At 49.8% G+C, this 20514-nt stretch overlaps 1 protein-coding gene across 4 annotated transcripts in view; it reads left to right on the forward strand.

The window, feature by feature from the left end:
• PRDM15 (PR/SET domain 15) overlaps window positions 1–20514 on the forward strand; it is a 79447-nt gene that overhangs the window by 14762 nt on the left and 44171 nt on the right. For all 4 annotated transcript variants that reach the window (XM_088472572.1, XM_088472569.1, XM_088472571.1 and 1 more), the window contains exons 3-13: window positions 789–882; window positions 1796–1949; window positions 7722–7974; window positions 10239–10364; window positions 12192–12290; window positions 12763–12990; window positions 13530–13701; window positions 15047–15228; window positions 17676–17770; window positions 18519–18606; window positions 19581–19748. In XM_088472572.1, coding sequence (XP_088328698.1) covers window positions 789–882; window positions 1796–1949; window positions 7722–7974; window positions 10239–10364; window positions 12192–12290; window positions 12763–12990; window positions 13530–13701; window positions 15047–15228; window positions 17676–17770; window positions 18519–18606; window positions 19581–19748 — 1659 coding nt within the window. The remainder of the gene's footprint in view (window positions 1–788; window positions 883–1795; window positions 1950–7721; window positions 7975–10238; window positions 10365–12191; window positions 12291–12762; window positions 12991–13529; window positions 13702–15046; window positions 15229–17675; window positions 17771–18518; window positions 18607–19580; window positions 19749–20514) is intronic.

The raw sequence follows: 20514 nt of genomic DNA on the forward strand, positions 1-20514 counted from the left end.
CAACGGCGTGGACATAAAACCGCGGCCGCTGCATCGTAACACTTCACATACACAGTCCGAGACTAAGGGGCACACAGATATACAAGTGTCGCATATCAAATTAATCGGCTCAGTGTCCTGGGTGCGTCCTAGTGGCATCACCTTGCGACTGAGATGCATTTTTGGGCGAAGAAGACGCCCAAATTCACACGGGACCTGGCACGCCAGGAGGGACTGTTTGGCGCAAGTGCAGCAAGAATGTACGAGGCCACATCTGTAGCTTAACAATAAATGACACCTAATAATAAATCTGCATCTCTCAAACTTCTGTCTGTCATGTCTTACACAATATGTATCAATATAATAATCCGCTAAGGTCTGACCTGTCTCATTCATGGGCAGTGGGAGCCAGCACGCGCCCAGCAGCTCCCACTGCAGTGACCGGACAGACCTGCCAGAGGTAAGTGTACAGCAGGGAGGAACCAGGACGCGGCCGAATTGGGGGGTGACCCAGGATATGCCGGGTAGTAATATAGATGATATGTTGCATGCTAATTTTTGTCACCTTAACATTAAGGGGTAAATTTACTAAAGTGAGAGTTTTTAGAAGTGATGTTGCCCATAGCAACCAATCAGATTCTACTTAACATTTACCTAGCACCTTCTAGAAAATAATAGCTAGAATCTGGTTGCTATGGGCAACATCTCACTTTAGTAAATTTACCCCTAACTCAATTACCTTAACAATGCTTCAATATATGAATTATATATAAATAATACTAATAGTAATTTTTGTGTTTGCTTTGCAGGGTGTGAAGACTGCGCACAGTACCATGACTCGGAATGTCCCGAACTCGGCCCGGTGGTGACTGTACAGGACACCTTTGTGCTGAGCAGGGCCAGGTGAGCATCAGCACATGGGAGGGGAAGGGTGAGATATACAGATACACTCACTCATCATACCAGCAATGTTACAAAAACACTCTGCATATCTGCATATTGATTGCTCACGTTATGAAGGGTCCATTACCAGTTACATTTCGTAGCATTGTAACACAGCGGAATTCAGCTGTCCTTTCACCGGAGACCAGTAACCTCACTGAGGCATGAGGTGTCTCTCTGCTAACTAGACAACTTCCTACCTGTATGTAGATGATTCGTAAAAATTTAAGCTCCGCTTACAATCTACATTTCCTACCACATGGACACACACATACTAATACACTAACGCCATAGACATGCGCATAGGCCAACACAGGGGGTGCTATAATGGGACCTCCCCCCTATGCCAGGTCATGGACTATTCCTTCCCTCCGGGACATAAACTATTCACCTGGGCGCCCTATGTCCCGGAGAAGTGGTGACCGGGTAAGCCATGACCTGGTGGATGGGTGGTCCCGTTGCAGCACCCCCTGTATCTGCTTCTGCGCTTGTCTATGAATAGGGCAAATCTCTTATCAAAGCAGGTTAACCTACTTGATTGTTTTTGAAGTGTGGGATGAACCCTGACCACCCAGAGAAAAACCCACATAAACAGTAGGAGAACACGCAAACTCCACACCAATAAAACCGATGGCATCCGCGTTGGGAGGCGGCAGAGCTCATCGCACTTTGGGTCAGAAAGTCTCCCAGCTATATCTTTGTGAAAGCTGATTGCTTTATTTGAGTTAACTTTGATAAATTGCCTCCCGGTCCGGTGGAAGCTGTTTCCATGACGACAGAATGCTTGTTGTCAGACATTTTATAAAACCAGCCTGAGCATCGCCAGCTAGGATAAGCATGGCGGACGTGCCCTGATCACCTGCTCTCTTTCTAGATCGTCTCTTCCCACCAGCCTGGAGATCAAACACGTAGGGGACGGCACGGAAGGGGTATTTGCTGTAACGCCGCTTGTCAAGCGCACTCAGTTTGGCCCATTTGAATGTAAGAGAGTCTCCAAACTAGACAAAGAACCTGTTTTCCCACTCAAGGTACAGCTTGTTATGCTATAGCTACAGCTATCTAGTATGTGTAAGGTATTGTGTATGCTTGTATTTTCTTTCCTCTAATGTTACAAATGTGTGATTTTAAGTAGCACGTTATGGGGCTGATTCACAACGGATTGCTAATGCAATCATGGCAGCGAATACGCAAGCAGATCTGCTGCAAAAATATGCTAATGTCTGCAAAACCGTTGCACGGGCCAGCATAGAGACGCCCACTTCCCTTTTCTACATCTGGGTCCATAGGGTATCCACAGGATACCTTGAGGTATAGGTGATGACGTCAGGCATCGGGCACTATAGAGTTAAGTTTTCAGCCTCCCAGGATGCGCTAGGGTCCCCCTCCTATACCCCGCCCCCGAGCCAAGGCATCTCAGTTTCGTTGGTGCCCGGCTCGGAGTCTGAGCACCTGTTAGAGGGGGGCTAAGGATAGCCCCTGAAGTTTTCTTCGCAGCAGCTGTGGCTGCACATCTGGATGTACAGCATGGACAGTCACTACTGACGTCCATTCTGTCTTCCCTACACCCCCGCCGGTACCAGAACGCTGGTACTGATCCCTGGATGCTGGTAAGCATCTGGGGTCACAGCTAGCGGTGACCCCAGATGTTTTGGACCATGGCTGGAATCAAGGGGACAGCAGGTAAGCAGCCGGGTCCCGCGGTGGGTCTCTGCTGTTACATGGTCCAGAGTCCCCAGACAGGGGGCTCCCTGGGGACTGGCTGCAGCGTGGAGCCAGGTAACCAACCTGCGCTTCCACTACCCCCCTGGGACTGCGGCGTCCCAGGGGTTAATTGCATGCCAGGGGAGCGCGCCTTCCCTGTACACAGCCGGAGCCTCCCCCGCTGCACACAGCCCTCTCTGCACCTGCCGATTGGCCCTGTGGCAGCGCTCCTCCCCCAGGCCGGCCTCCTCTTTGCTCCTCTGTGGCCATCTTTCATGAAGCATGGTGAACGCTGCTGGAAGCTGTTGATCGGTGGCATCGCGGTCTGGGTCCCCCGGCATACCTCTCCTCCGTTGAAACAGGTCTGTGTATGCAGCACTGTGTCCTACCAGGCTCTGTGTCTGCGTAGTTGAGGAACAGCACTGATAGTGCAGGGATTAATTTCTTTGCAATGTATGTGACTTCTGCTAGCGTCTACTGCCTGTACTTTCACTTGCTACTGTCAGCGTTTTCACTGTCCCTGCTAAAGCCCTTGCGGTGTGGTGATTGCAGGGTGGTTCTCCCACTATACTAACAAGTATCAGTGAGAGGGGTCACATACTTACCATCATGTCTGAGAGTGACTTTCCTCTCCAGCTTCTGTGTACTACGTGCAAAGTACCTATAGCGGAGGGGGAGGGTAACGCGGAGGGGCAGTCGGCAGTGTTATTTATTGGCGCGGCCAATTACTGTCACGGCTCCGGTACAGGAACCACCCTGGGCTTGTTTCGCCAAAGCGCTTACAACCCTAGTGGGCCAGTTGGCTCCGCCACCTGCGTTTTCACAGATGGGATTGTCCCAGCAGTCAGTGGTGTCGTCACCCATGCAGGGTTTCCCGAGACAACTGATGGTACCCCACAGTCTCCCTATTTCCCCTCCCCAGGTCTCTCAGGAGCCTGACAAGTTCAGTACAGCATTTGTCGGACGTGTTACAATGGGAGTCTGTGTTGCGGCCACATAAGCGGCCGGTGGCGTCTCTGTCTGCTCCTTTATGAGGATGACGACGTGACGTCCGATGATGGGGAGATTCTGGATCTATTTGACCAAGAACCTCTCCGTACTAAAGAGTCGGACGCTAAGTCCAAGGTTTATATTCCTGGCCTTATTCGTGCAGTCCGCACTGCTTTAGTTATTGAGGATGACGATCCTCCGGTGTCCAAGTCCAAATATGCCTTTTTTAAGGATATTAAGAGTGACGCCACAGTGTTTCCTCTTTCGGGTCAGTTAGTAGACCATTTAGAGGAGGCGTGGAAACACCCTGGTAAACGGTATCAGCCTCAGAGGCGCTTAGCGGTGGCTTACCCGTTTGCGGACAATTATTTTTCTAAGTGGGAATCCCCTCCACAGGTGGATTCTCATGTGACACGCCTAGTCCGAAGTGCCACATTACCCATGCCCTCCTTGAAGGATGCTACGGACCGTAAGGTGGAGATCTGCCTAAAGTCCATTTATTCCCTTGCGGGGGGAACCAGAACTGGAACCAGAACTGTCCGTCCGGTTCCATCGTAGGATTGCTACAATACCTGATGTGCGCACCTTTATGCAAGGTGTTCTTCGAATTCAGCCGCCCTTTGTTCCACCAATGGCGCCTTGGGATTTAGCTGTGGTCCTGAGGGCTCTCCAGGGACCGCCGTTTGAACCACTGGGCTCAGTGGACTTTAAATGGCTGACGGCTAAAACTATTTGCCTTCTGGCCATCGCTTCGGCCAGACGTGTATCTGACTTAGGGGCTCTCTCCTGTAGACCCCCTTTCCTGATTTTTCATAGGAACAGGGCAGTGCTGCGCACTCGTCCTGAATTTCTTCCCAAAGTTGTTTCAAGTTACCACATCAACGAGGAAATTGTTGTGCCCGCTTTTAACTCGCCTGATCTTTCAGTGGGTGAGGCCACTTTGGAAGTTGTGCGGGTCTTAAGGGTTTATGTTGACCGCACTTCGTCGTTTAGGAAGTCGGACGCCTTGTTTGTCCTATATGGCTTCCGTAAAAAGGGTTAGCCTGCTTCAAAGCAAACTTTGGCAGGTTGGATTCGTATGGCTATTTCTGAAGCTTATCTTCATGAAGGCCTTCCGGTTCCGTCCTCTGTGAGGGCTCATTCCACTAGGTCTGTGGGTCCTTCGTGGGCAGCTCGACGTGGTGCCTCTGCAGTCCAGATCTGCAAGGCTGCCACGTGGTCCTCTATCCATACCTTTGTGAGGTATTATGCATTTGATACCTATGCCTCTCAGGATGCTTCCTTCGGGCGGCGGATTCTCCTTTCAGCACAGGAGCGTCCCCACCCTTGAAGGATACTGCTTTGGGACATCCCCAAGGTATCCTGTGGATACCCTCTGGACCCTGAAGTAGAAAATATGAGATATGGTAAGAACTTACCTTTGTTATCTCTATTTCTACGAAGTCCATAGGGTTCCACAGGACTCCCGCCCTTTCGCACCTGTGCTGCAGATGGGCTTTACTCTGGTCACCGGTTTTTCCGTCTCCTTCTGGTGAGAATGTGATTCTTGTGTGTGTATTTCTTCTCTCTCTTCCTTCTCCTCCTCCTCCAGCCTATGGCTTGGTACGTAACTGAGATGCTTTGGCGCGGGGGCAGGGTATAGGAGGGTGACCCCAGTGCATCCTGGGAGGCTGAAAACTTAACTCTATGGTGCCCGATGCCTGACGTCATCACCTATACCCCAAGGTATCCTGTGGAACCCTATGGACTTCGTAGAAATAGAGATAACAAAGGTAAGTTCTTACCATATCTCATATTATCTCACATACGTAATACCTTGCAGTGCTGCGTATACATCGGGAACATCGATAACATCATCCCCCAACACGCACAATTACAGCAAGTCAGGTCATTGCTGTACCTCGTCGCACGTAATGAGTGCTCAGGCTGCGTATGCCGGCGCAGTGGCTAATTTATCCACCCCGTGTAATGGCGTTCAAATGAACTGGCACGCCTGCGTTTCTCTGACACCCCCCCCCCCCCCCCTCAAACGCTGACTGTCAATCACTCTGCAATGGCTTACATAGGCGTGCGCAGTACGCAACAATCGGCCATCTGCATACGCTGTTACAGTTGCGATCCGTGCTGAATCAGACCCTATATACATATATGGGGTGTGCTATGTGGAAAGACTAGGCTTAGGGCCAGATTCAGAGTCGATCGCTCGCACGATGTGTATGTAAATTGTGTAGGCACTGCTATCGCACAGCAATGTATTAGCACGCCCAGTATCACATAGTCTTAAAACAGGCAGACACTCACCAGGTTTAAGACGCCCACTTGTGCACGTTATGTCCACGAAGTGTATGTAACCAACAGTACATCGGATGCGATCGCAGCGCTTGAGGTTCACCATACCCTGCCGCAAGCACTTCAGTGTAAAAACCAGCCAGGTGACGTGTACTATGATACTGTCTTATACTTATACACACCTCTAACACGCTGTTGAGATGCTCAGGCACGCCTGCGTTTGCACTTCCACTCCCCCGTTTTTAATGGCCAGCCCTTGTTACCACCTACAAATGGCTTCCCCTGTCGTTCACTCTGCTGGGCGTCTATGCGCAGCAAGCGAACACATTGCACTTTTGCTAAAGGATACGCACAATGCATACACACTGCATACTATCGGCAGCGGAGAGAGTATACATCTTAGTGAGCAGGTCTGAATCAGGCCCTTAGAGCCTAACAGGAGCCTGCAAATTGCAGTGTAAAGCTGGTTACACCCTGAGCGATGTGTACCCAGCCTATATATACATATGGAATCCTGGGTACATATCAGAACGATGTAACGGAAGACGGAGCGATCACTCGTTCCGCCCTTTATGACACTGCATTGCGCCGCATGTGATATCGTCAGGTTTGATGTGCAGCACATCAGACCTTATGGCGTCGCATGCGACCGCAGGAGCGCGCATATCGTGCACACACGGCGCAATATGCACGATTTATATTTCCGGTTTGGCCAAATCAGAACGACCTTACTCCAGTGTGTACCCAGTTTATGAATGAAGCTGCCCAGCATTTGTGGGCTACATGCGAAAGCAGCCGGTATTTATCCTACATGCAGAATAAGTAATGTATTTATTCCCCTTGCAGTGCAGCATAGTGTGTACAGGTGCACAGTTACTTGCTTTTATTGTTTTGCTTTTGCTCCCAACTTCAATTCATTCCCATAATCCTCAGCTCCTCTTTAACCTTTTCAAGGCTGCAGGGTTTCCATTCCTTCATTTTGCAATGTGTCGATCATATAACTATAGCCTTGTTATATATAATGTAGCGCTGTGCGGTTCTCTTCTCCAGAAATCCGAATCCACCCGAACTCGTGAATAGGAGATCCGGATAAAACCCGAGTCGCGGTTCTGATCTTCCTGCGGTTAGGAATTTGGATTGTAAAAATGATATGGGTTTTAGCTGTTTTTAAAAACGTTATAATTTAAAAAAAAAAAAAAAAATATACAAAAATCCATAACTCTAACACTTGAGGGTAGTTTTACAAAACCAAAACTCGACGATGAATCCAGATCCAAAACCAAAATACGGGGGTCAATGTAATATTGCAGTATCCGTGTACAGCCGGCCCTCACAGCGGCACCTCATCTGCCCAACCTCACTGTGTTTGAACTAAGGATGGCCATCGAAAACCAATGACTGGCAACCATCAATGTCTCCCGTCTGATGCCGGGGGTTGCCGCCTGCGTGCAAGCTACAACTGTCCTTTGCATTTGGTTAAACCATGGAATGGTTAGCCGGGGTTGGTTACGTGTAATTGCAAGGCTTTTTGTGATCGTGATATCATTGGGATTATTCCATTGGCCATCCCTAGTTTGCGCGTGATTCTACAAATGGCGCTATGTGAGACCCAACCCCAATATATCCCGTCATACGATACTTTGCGCTGATTTACCATTCACATTGCCGCAGCCGATGGTTAGCGCTCTACATGAGCATGACCTGGTCTGCACAGGGAAACCACCTTCTTTGCATATGTCACGCCATGGCACCTCTACTGGCCAAGTTGTCCTGGCACTGTTGGAATACTTGCCCTGAACGTATGCCCGCTCTTCCTGTAGGTGTTCCAGAAAGATGGTCGGGTCATGCTGCTGGACACGTTCAGAGAGGATGAGTGTAACTGGATGATGCTGGTGAGACCGGCCATGGATTTCACCCATCAGAACCTGACCGCCTTCCAGCATGGCAATGAAATCTATTTCACTACCTCCCAGGATATAGCAGCGGGCACAGAGCTGCGAGTGTGGTATGCCGCTTTCTATGCCAGGAAGATGGAGAAGCCGCTGCTGAAGCCCCCTATGCCATCCCACAATGGTAGGTGTTTCTGACCAGAGAACCAAAAGCCTGTTCTAGCTGTCCGTCCTTTATTTAGTAATGCATTTCCTGGCAGTACCGTTGGATATGGGTGAAGTGCCAAAGCATTGGCTAAGTATGGCTTCTGTAGTGTCTTCTGAGGATGGGTTGCCCTGGCTGTTTCACTTGTTGGGTACTGTTTGGGGGACAGGTCTTACTCCGATGTCTACAGATGTTTATGTAGAGGACAGGATTTACTAATGGCAAACACGGGAATAAAAACAAGGTTGAAACTGCAAAACACGGGGCTAAAAAAAATAGAATTATACACCATTGTCAAACCCTGAAGTACTTTCCATAGGAAACAATAATTCACAGGAATTTATCCCAAAGCATAACCAGCATCTGGCTTTTTGAGCTGTTCCTGGTTCAAAATATATACGGGGCGGGAGGAAACTGCATTGGGGTCCCCCAAATTTAAATGAACCAGCACCAGGCTCTTCAGCTGGCCTTGATTGAGGAAATACGGGGAATAAAAATTTCATAGGGTACCCCCTTATTTCCATTGACCAGCACCGGGCTCCTACTAGCAGGGGTAATGCCACAGCAGGGGGACATGCTTCACTGGGTCCCCCAGCCAAAGCATTATCCATCCCCAACTAGTCATCCCAGTCCGGGGATTCCTCGGGAAGTGGGGACCCCCCCCTCATAATAAAGGGGTCCACTCTCCCAGGTATACCCCAGGCACAGGCTGATAGCCCAGTGCTATTCCCCGCACCTCTGGTGCCTTTGGGTGCGGGGTTAATTGTGTAAAAAAAGAATAAATATTGTCCGTTACGGTGGGACTACTGGTCCCAGCAAGCCAGTCCCGGCATGTTGGCACTTGGAGATCCATAAGTGCCGACATTGGCTCCTCTAGTCGCACTATAAAGGAAATACTGAACAAATGACATGACGCACACCCCAAATGTGTATTCGGTTAATATACATTCACAATAACAGGAGATGAGCTGAGGAAGACAGTGACCCATCTACTTGACTGAGTGTCAGTGAGGATGGTGCTACATGTGTCAGGGACAATATCCTGTATTGAGCAGGAGGCCACAGACCAAATTATATAGTGGGAGGAACAAGGTGCATGTGACAGGGACAGTGACATGATGTGAGGAGGGAATGGAGGCCGTAAGAAGCCACAGATTGAGAGTTATATAGTGGGAGGAGCAGGGTCCCCAGCAGCACAGAGTATATCAGGAGATGAGTGATGTGTTAGTGAGGACAGGACTGCATGTGACAAGGGCAGTGACATGATGTGAGGAGGGAATGGAGGCAGCAGGAAGTCACAGACTAAGAGTTATATAGTGGGAGGAGCAGGGTCCCCAGCAGTACAGAGTATATCAGGAGATGAGTGATGTGTTAGTGAGGACAGGACTGCATGTGACAAGGGCAGTGACATGATGTGAGGAGGGAATGGAGGCAGCAGGAAGTCACAGACTAAGAGTTATATAGTGGGAGGAGCAGGGTCCCCAGCAGTACAGAGTATATCAGGAGATGAGTGATGTGACAAGGGCAGTGACATGATGTGAGGAGGGAATAGAGGCAGCAGGAAGTCACAGACTAAGAGTTATATAGTGGGAGGAGCAGGGTCTCCCAGCAGCACAGAATAGTAATGTGAGGCTCTTCTCAAACTGGTGCATGAAATATGGTGTCAATCTCCGCTCTTTAGGTAACTAAGCACGGATTGCAAGGCTGCGTTCGCACACACCCGCTCGCTGCGAAACTATGCTAATGAATGCAATCACACGGCAACCACAGCACAATACCGAGCTGTCCATCACTGTATAAAGCCGCCCACTTCCCATGACATGAATCCGCAAGTCCGCAAAACCATCGGTAACATTGAGTAACATCGGAACCAGTCGCACAGTTGTGGGTGACCTGGCCCTACTTCACAAACTGCTAAAAATCCTGTCGCCATCTAGATCAGCGTATGGAATCGCAGGGGCTTAATTATGCACGCCCCTTTAACGGCTATCAAACGCACAGGCACGCCTGCGTTCCGCCGATCACTCCCTCCTCTCCACCCCCAAACGTTCCCTTCATGTCAGTCACTATGAGATGGGAATGCGTGCTAACTGTGATCCCTTCCCGATCGCAGCGGCCGGTCCGCGCATGCGCTGAGCACAAACATCGACCAGCTGCGTGCGGACGCAAGCCTTGTGATTCAACCTGAATAAGGCCCCAAGTTCATACATAGAATTTTTTTTTTCCTTTTGCCTTCCACGCAGAGGTGGGATTTTTGGCAGCGGGACCTGAAAAAGAGATGAACTCGACATCTTCAAAATCCAGCCAAATCGCTTCTCTGGCTTCCAAGAAGATAAAAATGATCCGTCCTCCGGCAGCGTACACTTCAGGTACTGACCTGGTAGAGGGCTCTGTATAAGGCTGAAACCTTCATATGTTACTGGGGTGAAACCTTCATATGTTACTGGGGATAAGGTGCACATGATACTTGTTTTATATTTTCATCATGCAAACTTTTGCTGCTTTAGCAACGGAGCATCTTCACCTGGGGCCCGGACCCTCTGTGCTGTACCTGGGGCCCGGACCCTCTGTGCTGTACCTGGGGCCCGGACCCTCCGTGCTGTACCTGGGGCCCGGACCCTCCATGCTGTACCTGGGGCCCGGACCCTCCATGCTGTACCTAGGGCCCGGACCCTATATAATATACCTAGAGTCAGAAACCATACACTCCTATATCTCTGCGAGGGAAGATGCAAGAAATACTCTTAATAGACGAAGAGCCCGAATCGCAGTTGGAAGTAAATCTGGCTCCTGCTGATTTTTGAAAAACGTATAACAAAAAATTGTGCTCCTCTTATTGTGTAGCCCCCTTCTATGTGTACACTCGGTTATTACCACATTTCCACGTTTCCTATATTAAATGCAAAAGACACACTTGGACACAGGCATATTTACACTCCTGCCTAATGCTGGGTACACATTTAACGATGTGTACCCAGCACGATCCCGCAAGCGACGGGACCCGACATCGGCAAGTGCATACACACTTGCCGATGGCGGGGGCCATACTGTATTCGGCAGCATGGCCATCACTAACAATGTGGGACCTGCATGCAGGTCTGAGGGGCGATGCCGCTGACTACGCGTGGGAGCACGCATCATCGGCTACATAGAGGGTACACGCCGGCCATAACTCTGCATAATCTGCGTTTAGGCCAACGCGTCCTGGCTGACCTCTGTTTCAGACCATGCGCAGTGCGAACACAGCAAGATGTGCTCTTCCGTCAGGTGTATTTTCAGCATCATCCCCAGAGTATCTAACCAACAAAACATGAGCGGTAATACAGCGGTGTCCACATACATCTTTCCTCCACGTGCGCTAAACAGTTCTGTTTTCTGCAAAATGTACGTGAGCCAGTGGCCAGTTCCGCTGCTGCTTGTGTTATAGGTTCCCAACATTGCTGTGGGAATGACTCTCGTCCAGAAAAAGGGGGCGGCTATTTAAATTGAGCGCTCGCTCTTTTAAAATGTGTCAGTGAGTAATGAATGCACCTGTGCACCTGCTGGGTTACCTGGAAAATGTGACCTCTGTGGGGTCCTGAGGACAGAGTTTGAGAACCTCTGGAAATAGTCCTATGATGTTTACGCCTCTGTCTGAGCGAGCGAACGAAATATGCGCTCGCTATTTTGTAAAAACGCCCCCTGGCCGCTCGCATCCTACGTCATCTCCGCTATTTATTAGAGTAATCGAGTACATCGAAAGGCGTCTGAACTGCTCGCAGTGCTTGTGGTTGGATTTTCCTACCGCAATCATGCGAACAGTTCAGGCTAAGAGACAACCAAGTGACGTGGCCGATGACGCTGCTTTGTTAATTATGCACACCCTTAAAACGCCCGTTTTGACCGTTTGGCACGCCTACGTTCGGATCTCCACTCCCCTTTTTCAAGCACCTTCCCCTGTTACCACCCACAAACGCCTCATCCTGTCACTCAAATTATCAGGCACTCGCTGTTTTGCACACACGATTTCCGACCACACTGACTGGTTGGCGCATGCGCATTACGACCCATACGCATGCGCAGATGTGCGAACATCACTCGGAGCGAACGAGCGGCCGCTTACGAGCGGCTCTGAATCAGGCCCTCTGTTGTTATCATGACTTTTCTGGCTGGCAAGTGTCCTCTAGCGACTGACTTCTATAAATGTATTATTCCAGTGACGTGCCAGGAGAACAGTGACATCATTCACGTGGAAACCTGCGAGTGGGTGTGTAAAGTCTGCAACACGACCTTCATAGAACCCAACCTGCTCACAGGTACACACCAAGTGTTCGGTTGAAGCGGCCCATTGCAGCTCTAGTGATGGCAACCTGTGCATTGCGATTGGTGGAGTAGCGTCACATGATATTAACCCATTGCTCTCTTCCGGCCTGAGCCAAGGAATAGTAATGTTTTGTTCGTTATCAGGGAAATATGGACTTCTCATGCATCAAAAATATTTATTGCCAAAACTTTTTTTTTGCCTATAAATTTGGTGTTAGAATAGTCCACAGGTTCTCAAACTCCAAACAGAGCATGTTTTCCAGGTCTCCTCACAGAATCGCAAGTTAAATAATTATCTCCACCTGTGGATCTTTTAAAATGTGTCAGTGAGTAATGAATGCACCTGTGCACCTGCTGGGTTACCTGGAAAATGTGACCTCTGTGGGGTCCTGAGGACAGAGTTTGAGAACCTCTGGAAATAGTCCTATGATGTTTATGCAACTTTGCTGTTGTCGTACACCTTAGAGCACTTGTTAAGTCACCTGGAACAAGCGAAAGGGATCTCCCCCTCTGGAGCCTGTGACTCCACATACGTGGGGGGCGATGCCACGAGTACGGTCGTGGAGCAGGCGGTGATCTGCAGCACCTCCGCCCCTAATTTGGAGCTGAAGAAGAAGCCGAAGAGGGGCCGCAAATCAAAAGCTGTAAAGGGTGGTATTCCCTTAGTGATCGTGGAGGACGACAGCCCACCAGGTGAGGGAACAAACTGCGCCGTCTCTGGTGAGTGTAGCGTAGACAAAAATGAATTTACATTGCTTTATAGGAGTATAGTGTTTAGATGGGGTGAGCAAACAAAATAGTTTTGGGTGGAGAGTCAAAAAGATTACTTTCGATTGGTGATGGGTCTAACGATCCCGAACAGGAGATCCTCTCTTCTACCCAGGTTGTCAATGCTAAGGTTGTCAAGGCTCCTCCCTTGTTGACTTCAAATGTATGGGAATAGGCTTTGAGAAAACATCATGTCCTAGTAGTGAGAGGATTTCTTGCTTAGGACCTTTCGCCTCGTAGTACCAGCCGACTTCCACCACCGAGGTTATCGATTTTATGTCATTTGAAAGGCAGAAATCACCTTTAATTAGTTCCATGTATGAGAACCAGCAGCCGGGTGGGATGGGATTTTCTATGGTAACCCTTATGGGTAGCTCAGGTAGCTCGGGCCGATGCTAATTGCCTTATACATCTTCTAATTTGCCAGTGACTCCTGTATTCTAACCCTCTGATCCCTCCCGCAGCGCACCATCCTATCTTATACAGTCCTGTCTTCTCCTCGGATCGCGTAGCTGAGATAATCACGGAAATCCCCCCCGACGATGTCCCTCTGCCTCACGACTCCGACGACAAGTTCATGGAGTTGATGTTGGGAAAACTGCCTGCGCCCAGCAGTAATATTACACCTGTCTCCAAGTAAGTAGCTCTTACACCAACAGAGGTGTTCAGTGATTCTTACAGGGGGTTTTCCTCTCTAGGGCAACTAACCAGAGGTATGGGGGCCCCTTAGGTCTACCTATACAGTGCTTCTGTAGTTGTGCTCATTATGCAGTGCCCCCTGTAGTAGTGCCCCTTATACAATGCTCCCTTTATTAATGCCCCTTACGCTGTGCCCCCTGTAATGCCCCTTATGCTGTGCCCCCTGTAATGCCCCTTATGCTGTACCACCTGTAATGCCCCTTATGCTGTACCCCCTGTAATACCCCTTATGCAGTGCCCCAGGTAATGCCCTTTCTCCTGTGCAGTACTTACCTGTCTCCTCCCCTGTGCAGTACTTACCTGTCTCCTCCCCTGTGCAGTACTTACCTGTCTCCTCCGCTGTGCAGTACTTACCTGTCTCCTCCGCCGTGCAGTACTTACCTGTCTTCATGGTTGTCGGCACTCCAGCTTCTCTCCGGCGTCTGTGTCTACCGTTGACTAGATCGCACGCGCGGAAGCTCCTCATGCAGCGACTTTACTCTGATATTTTGACTGTCTACAGCGTAATTAGCGACTTACCTCCCCCCCCCCCCCCCCCCAGCTGACAGTGCCGGAGACGACATGTGGAGCCTTGTACGGGATTCCCATCCTCATGTGTGAATTGCTTCCAAGCTTTTTATACACAAGCCCCTCCCATTAGACAAGGCAGCTCTGCGCTCGCATTGTTGCTGCCTCGCTACGCCCAATTTCACGGAACGACCCATCCGCCCAAGTTCCATCCGACTCTGGATAAAGCGGACATATGTAAGAAGTGCGTAAATTTACATCTGTTGAGATCCGTCCGACTCAGCCCCTATAGAAGTCGCACGTAATGCGGTTGAATTTCCAGAAGCCTCCAGCGATCGGAGTGTCTATGCGATTATTCGTCCTTATTCTGAGCTGTAAGCATCCGCGCTATAGCACCACTCCCGGCCGTTCAGCCGCATGAGCAGCGCCATAACTAGTAGGGGGCGCTTACACCCACCGCAATATTGGTTCAGAAATTGCGAGTGAAAATGGCTTGCACTCTGCACACCCGCATCTCAGAAGAGGTCGGGACTCCGGCTACACGCCCGCGGGATACTTCTGTTACGTGCGAAATTCCTGTTGCCACCCACTAACGCCCATTCAGCGTACGTCTCGTAATAGCTCGTAGCTGCCCTAAGTTGCGCATGTCGGCTGTGATTCATGCACCGTTTGCTAAAGATCGTGAGACGCGGCTACTTTCGTACATCGCTTTCAGCGCAGAATCTGGCCCATAAGCCGATGTGTTGTCCTGATGAGCGCCTGTCCCCCCCTGCAGGTTCTCCTTTCACCAGGGGAGCAGCTCCATGAAGAGGAACATACTCCTTTCTGGTGCCCGGCATGGCATGCGGAGGAAGTTTGTGCGCCAGCTCGGAGACCACAAGCGCATCTTCCAGTGCAACATTTGCACCAAGGTTTTCCGAAACAGCAGCAACCTGAGCCGCCACGTCCGATCCCACGGTAAGACGAGTATAATGACACAGGCTAAGTCTTTTGCTTTGCTAACTGTAGATGTGGAAGTAATAATGACCGGGCAGGTGAGCAGAATATCCACGTGTGTCGCCTGCTCTTCTCTTCTCCCCCCGCTTGTTTCCTTGGATTCTTTACTTGTTAACATGCCGAGTTTTTACATCACTATCAGCGGTCTTGCCTAATAACCAGCCTGGTGACTCGTTTAGCACAGCAGGGCCCTCCTACCTGTCTGTCTGTTAGTGCTCAGTCTCGTTTTACTCCTTGTTTTGTTCTCAGTTGTAAAGCGTATAACTGCTGCCATATAAATAAATGTTAATAGATTGGGTTTGGAGGGATTGTGTATTGTTGGCCAAATCTCACTTCTATGCTCGGGCCTAACCTCCACTGTGTAATAAAGAGCTTGTCCGCCCTGAGACCTGCCTTAACTGACGGCGAGTCGCCAATTACAGTTAGTCTTACAATGCCGCTATACTGAGCTGTCCTTTCCTCTTCAGTAGAGGGAACTCAGCAGTTTGGGCAACCTAACCAGGTCTTTAGACAGGTTTAGCCGTTTTACGCGGCTAAACCCGGTCGAATTGGGCAGCGATGACTGTAACAATTAATGGGTGCCCAGAATAATTGAATTGCAACACTGGGCGCCCAATAATTATCTCCCCCCCCACAAAACAATTGACACACCCCCTGTGGCCACATCCCGTCATCTGCAGTAGAGCTCTATGGATATCTGCTGAAGGACTGTGTAGAGATCACATAGCACTTGCGAGCGGGTCTGAATCAGGCCGTCTGTTGGAGGACTCAATCTGTCTGGTCCTCCAGGAGAGTTTAATTTAAAAACTAAAAAAATAGAAAAGCTAAGGAAATAATTAAAAACAAAGGGAAAGAAGAAGTGAAAATATATAATTTAAATTCTTCTATTGTAAACAGAGGAGGAAAAAAAAGAATCCTGCAAAGAGGTTTAAAATTTGCACCCGCAAATGATGTTAATGGAACTCTGCTGGAGGACTCAATCAGTTTGGTCATCCACAGTAGAGTTCAATGGAACACTGCTGGGGTCCTTCTGGTCATCTGCAGTACAGCTCTGTAGAACATTGCTGGGAGTACCCAGTCCGTCTGGTCATCTGCAGTATAGCTCTATGGGACACTGCTGGAGGACTCCGTCCCTCTGGTCATCTGCAGTACAGCTCTGTAGAATATTGCTGGAGTACCCAGTCCGTCTGGTCATCTGCAGTATATCTCTATGGGACACTGCTGGAGGACTCCGTCCCTCTGGTTGTTTGCAGTACAGCTCTGTAGAATATTGCTGGGAGTACCTAGTCTGTCTGGTCATCTGCAGTATAGCTCTATGGGACACTGCTGGAGGACTCCGTCCCTCTGGTTGTCTGCAGTACAGCTCTGTGGAATATTGCTGGAGTACCCAGTCTGTCTGGTCATCTGCAGTATATCTCTATGGGACACTGCTGGAGGACTCCGTCCCTCTGGTTGTTTGCAGTACAGCTCTATGGGGCACTGCTGGAGGACTCAGGAGCTCATTCAGATCCGCTTGCTAGATGCTTTTGCTCGCTCCCAGCGTATGCAAATCTAACGTACGCCCAGTGAGACAGGAGATTGTACGGTAAGGCATTAGCACGCCCACTATGTCTTGGCATGCGATCATTTTGTGTATGCAGACGCCCACCAGCCCTTCTGAAGACGCCCACTTGCGCACGTCATCTCCTGGAAGTGCATGAAAACATTGGTACATCGAGCACCATCGGATGTGCTCGTTGCGCTTGAGGCTCACTATACCTTGCCGCAAGCACTGCGATCACTTCAGTGTGAAATACAACCAGGTGACGTGTACAATGACGCTGCCTGTTAATTATGCAGGCCTCTGAAACGGCGTTGAAACACTCATTCACGCCTGCGTCCGTACCTCCACTCCCCCGTTTCTAGCGGCCAGCCCCTGTCACCACCCATAAACGACCTCTCCTGTCACTCACTCTGTCTATGCTGGGCGAGCGAGCGCTTCCCGATCTTTCGCAGTGATTCGCGCACGCGCATTGCAATACATAAGCATGCGCAGATTGCAAATATCGGCCAGCTACGAGCGATCGCATCCTAGCGAGGGGGTCTGGATCAGCTCCTCAATCCCTCTGGTAGAGCTCTATGAAATTCTGTTTAAGAGGACTGCAAGACTAGCCCTGTAGCATTGTGATCAGTGTGACATAAGAGGGTGGTATATGTTGGGCACCATATATTAATAGCTTTTTTTAATTTAAATGTTAATGATTATATAATGTGGTGTTAGATAACTTCCACCCCTCCACCACCCTCCCTTCTCCCCTACTAAATTCCATATATGATCACAATTGCTGTTGCCTCTGAGTCTTTCAAATTTGCATAACACCTAGTTCTGCTGAAGACCTATAGGGGGCGCTGTTGTTTTTCTCTCCCAGGCGACAAGCTCTTCAAATGTGAGGAATGTTCTAAATTGTTCAGCCGTAAAGAGAGCCTGAAGCAGCACGTCTCGTACAAGCACAGCAGGAACGAGGTGAGAGCCGGGTCTGTCCGTGTGTCGTCCATGTAATAATTGTCGCCTCCTCACTGCCAGAGTGTTGTGTTATGCCGGGTACACACTAGACGATATGTCGACCGATCCGGGGGATCGGACGACATATCTGGCACATAGGCCAGTGTGTACCCGCTATGCCGCTGACAATGCACACTCCCGCCCGCTCCATGTGTGCACATGCATGCATTTCCGACGGGCGATATCGTCAGTGGGGGGCCACGCTGCCGAATGTAGCATCGCACCCACTGTTGCGCCATCGCTCCCGGCATCGTGTGTACGGACTTGCGATCCCAGGACCCGTCGTTACCGAGGTCGGTACATGCTACACATCATCTAGTGCAGTGGTGGCGAACCGTGGCACTCCAGCTGCTGTGGGACTACATATCCCAGCATGCACTGCCAGAGTTTTGCTATTAGGGAATGCTAAAACTGTGGCAGGGCATGCTGGGATATGTAGTCCCACAGCAGCTGGAGTGCCAAGGTTCGCCACCACTGGTCTAGTGTGTACCACCCTTTAGTCTGAACTCAAATGCTGTTTCTCTATGGAGATATTCTTGTGATGTCACCTATGGTTGTATAATGGGTGAATTTGGTGCCAGTCTGCCATCCTTTGTCTTGCACCATTGACACTTGTGCCATTTTGTAATAAACCCAGATGAGAAAGCAAACACTATTGTATATATACAAAATGAGTTCTATTATAACAACCTTCCCTTCTAATCCCCAGGTTGATGCCGATTACAGATACCGCTGTGCCACGTGTGAAAAAGCGTTTCGGGTGGAGGCGTTTCTGGAGTTTCACAACTGCAGAACAGGTGGGAGCTGCATCATGTGACCTTCCTTGTCACGTGACCCTGTGGACTCCACAAAGCAATGTGTGTACCACTGGCCGATGTGCATTTCATAGCAGGGGCACTGGGTGTCTGTCCGCAGCTGTGCGTATGTGAAAGCTACCTACTCGGAGGATTAGCGGCAGCCAATGGCAACGTTCATGAGATCGCAGTTTATTCATTCAGTAGAAATCCACTAGTCGGGCCAGAGGCACAAAATGTGGGTGACAAGTGCCGCATTGCCTCTCACTGGCTTGGTAGGCTGCATTCCCATGGATTTTGCTTCAGATTAAAAGTTTACCACTGTTATAGGTTCATTTAGAACAAGGGTGGGGAACCCTTTTTTCTGCCGAGGGCCATTTTGATATAACATTATTCGTGGGCCCGTTGCAGGCCAAGCCCCCTCCGTGTGATGTCACATGGGGGCGGGGCCACAATTGCCGGTGATTACAGCAATGCCCAGAGCATCCTGAGGATGCTGGGGGAAGCTGTAAGGGCAGCGGTGTGACCGTCTGAAGCGTCCTGCTGCATAGATTCTGGCTGCAGGAGGCCATTCTAGGCACCCTACTAGCCAGATGAGGCTAGCAGAAAAAAGCTCAGAGGGCCAGCCCAAACGATTCCGGGGGCCTTATACAGCCCCCGGGCAGGAGGTTCCCCATTACTGATCTAGAAGGTGCAAAATGTCCATTGTGCTGTGTAGAAGTGTTGCTCATTTGCAGAGCGTGGAGCATAATTAGGACACTGCCAAAGTCCCCTCACTCTTTGGTTCGTTTTATAAATGGGAGCAAACACGGAGCAGAAATTCAGGAGTGTTTGTATTTTTATAAAGGGGTAAGAGGCCGGTTACTTTTGCACCATACTAAGGGGGTAAGGAGCCCTGGTCTACCGTAGCACCGGGCAGCTGTGCGGGGTCATGTGATGTATCCCTGACATGCCATTGGTCCTCCTCTCTCCGACAGATGACAAGTCATTCCAGTGTGAGATGTGCTACAGATTCTTCTCCACCAACAGCAACCTCTCCAAGCACAAGAAGAAACACGGGGAGAAGAAGTTTGCCTGTGAGATCTGTAATAAGCTGTTCTACAGGAGAGACGTCATGCTGGAGCATCACCGCAGGCATCTGGAAGGTAGAGTTCCCATGCTCGCTCCCAGGGGCCTTCTCCCCGGAATGGGATTTGTGTTGAGCTATAAGGGGGGGGTATACAAGCGTACCGGCTAGGGGAGCTGTACTCCAAGTGATTAGTAGTGAGCAGCACAAAAGTGTACTCCCACCCATGTAGACATGCAGACTGTGTGAATTGCATTAGTATAACCTCACCACTACATTTAGTCCCCTAGACCCTGACATACAGTCCAACAACATCATACTGCACCACCAATTATCTCATAGCCCCCTCTCCCCTTGCTACTAGGCTACACTCATGGGCTATTGTAGCACGGGAAGGCTTGCGCACATAAATAAGTCTGACGGGGGCTTCCAGAGGAGACACATGGCAGCCTATGACAACGTGAGCTCTGCATGCAGACAACGTCAATGAAAATAGCGACCGTTCCATAAATAGACTCTTCTATATTCTATCTCTGCGGATCTGCCACCGGTCTCCTGCTGGCTGTTCTGTGTTCTAGCTGGTGCTGCCTGGTAACTCTCCCCCATGGTGCAGTTTTCGGTAAGCCCCCCCTCCCTTACTGCTGAAGACTGTAGGTGACCACCTGTTGTACAGCTAGGAAGGGCATATGCCAGCTGCCAAGATGGAAACTGCACAGCCTGCGGGCACCACCTGGACGGTTCTACTCTGTTTCTTAGATGAATATTATTATTATTTTTTTTTTTAGTTATCTATTTGATAAAATCTTCTCTCTGACAGCCTATTGCAGTAACAAACACCACAATGA

This window comes from Taudactylus pleione, unplaced genomic scaffold, assembly GCF_031769625.1.
Source record: "Taudactylus pleione unplaced genomic scaffold, aTauple2 ptg000126l, whole genome shotgun sequence".
Lineage (NCBI taxonomy): Eukaryota > Metazoa > Chordata > Amphibia > Anura > Myobatrachidae > Taudactylus > Taudactylus pleione.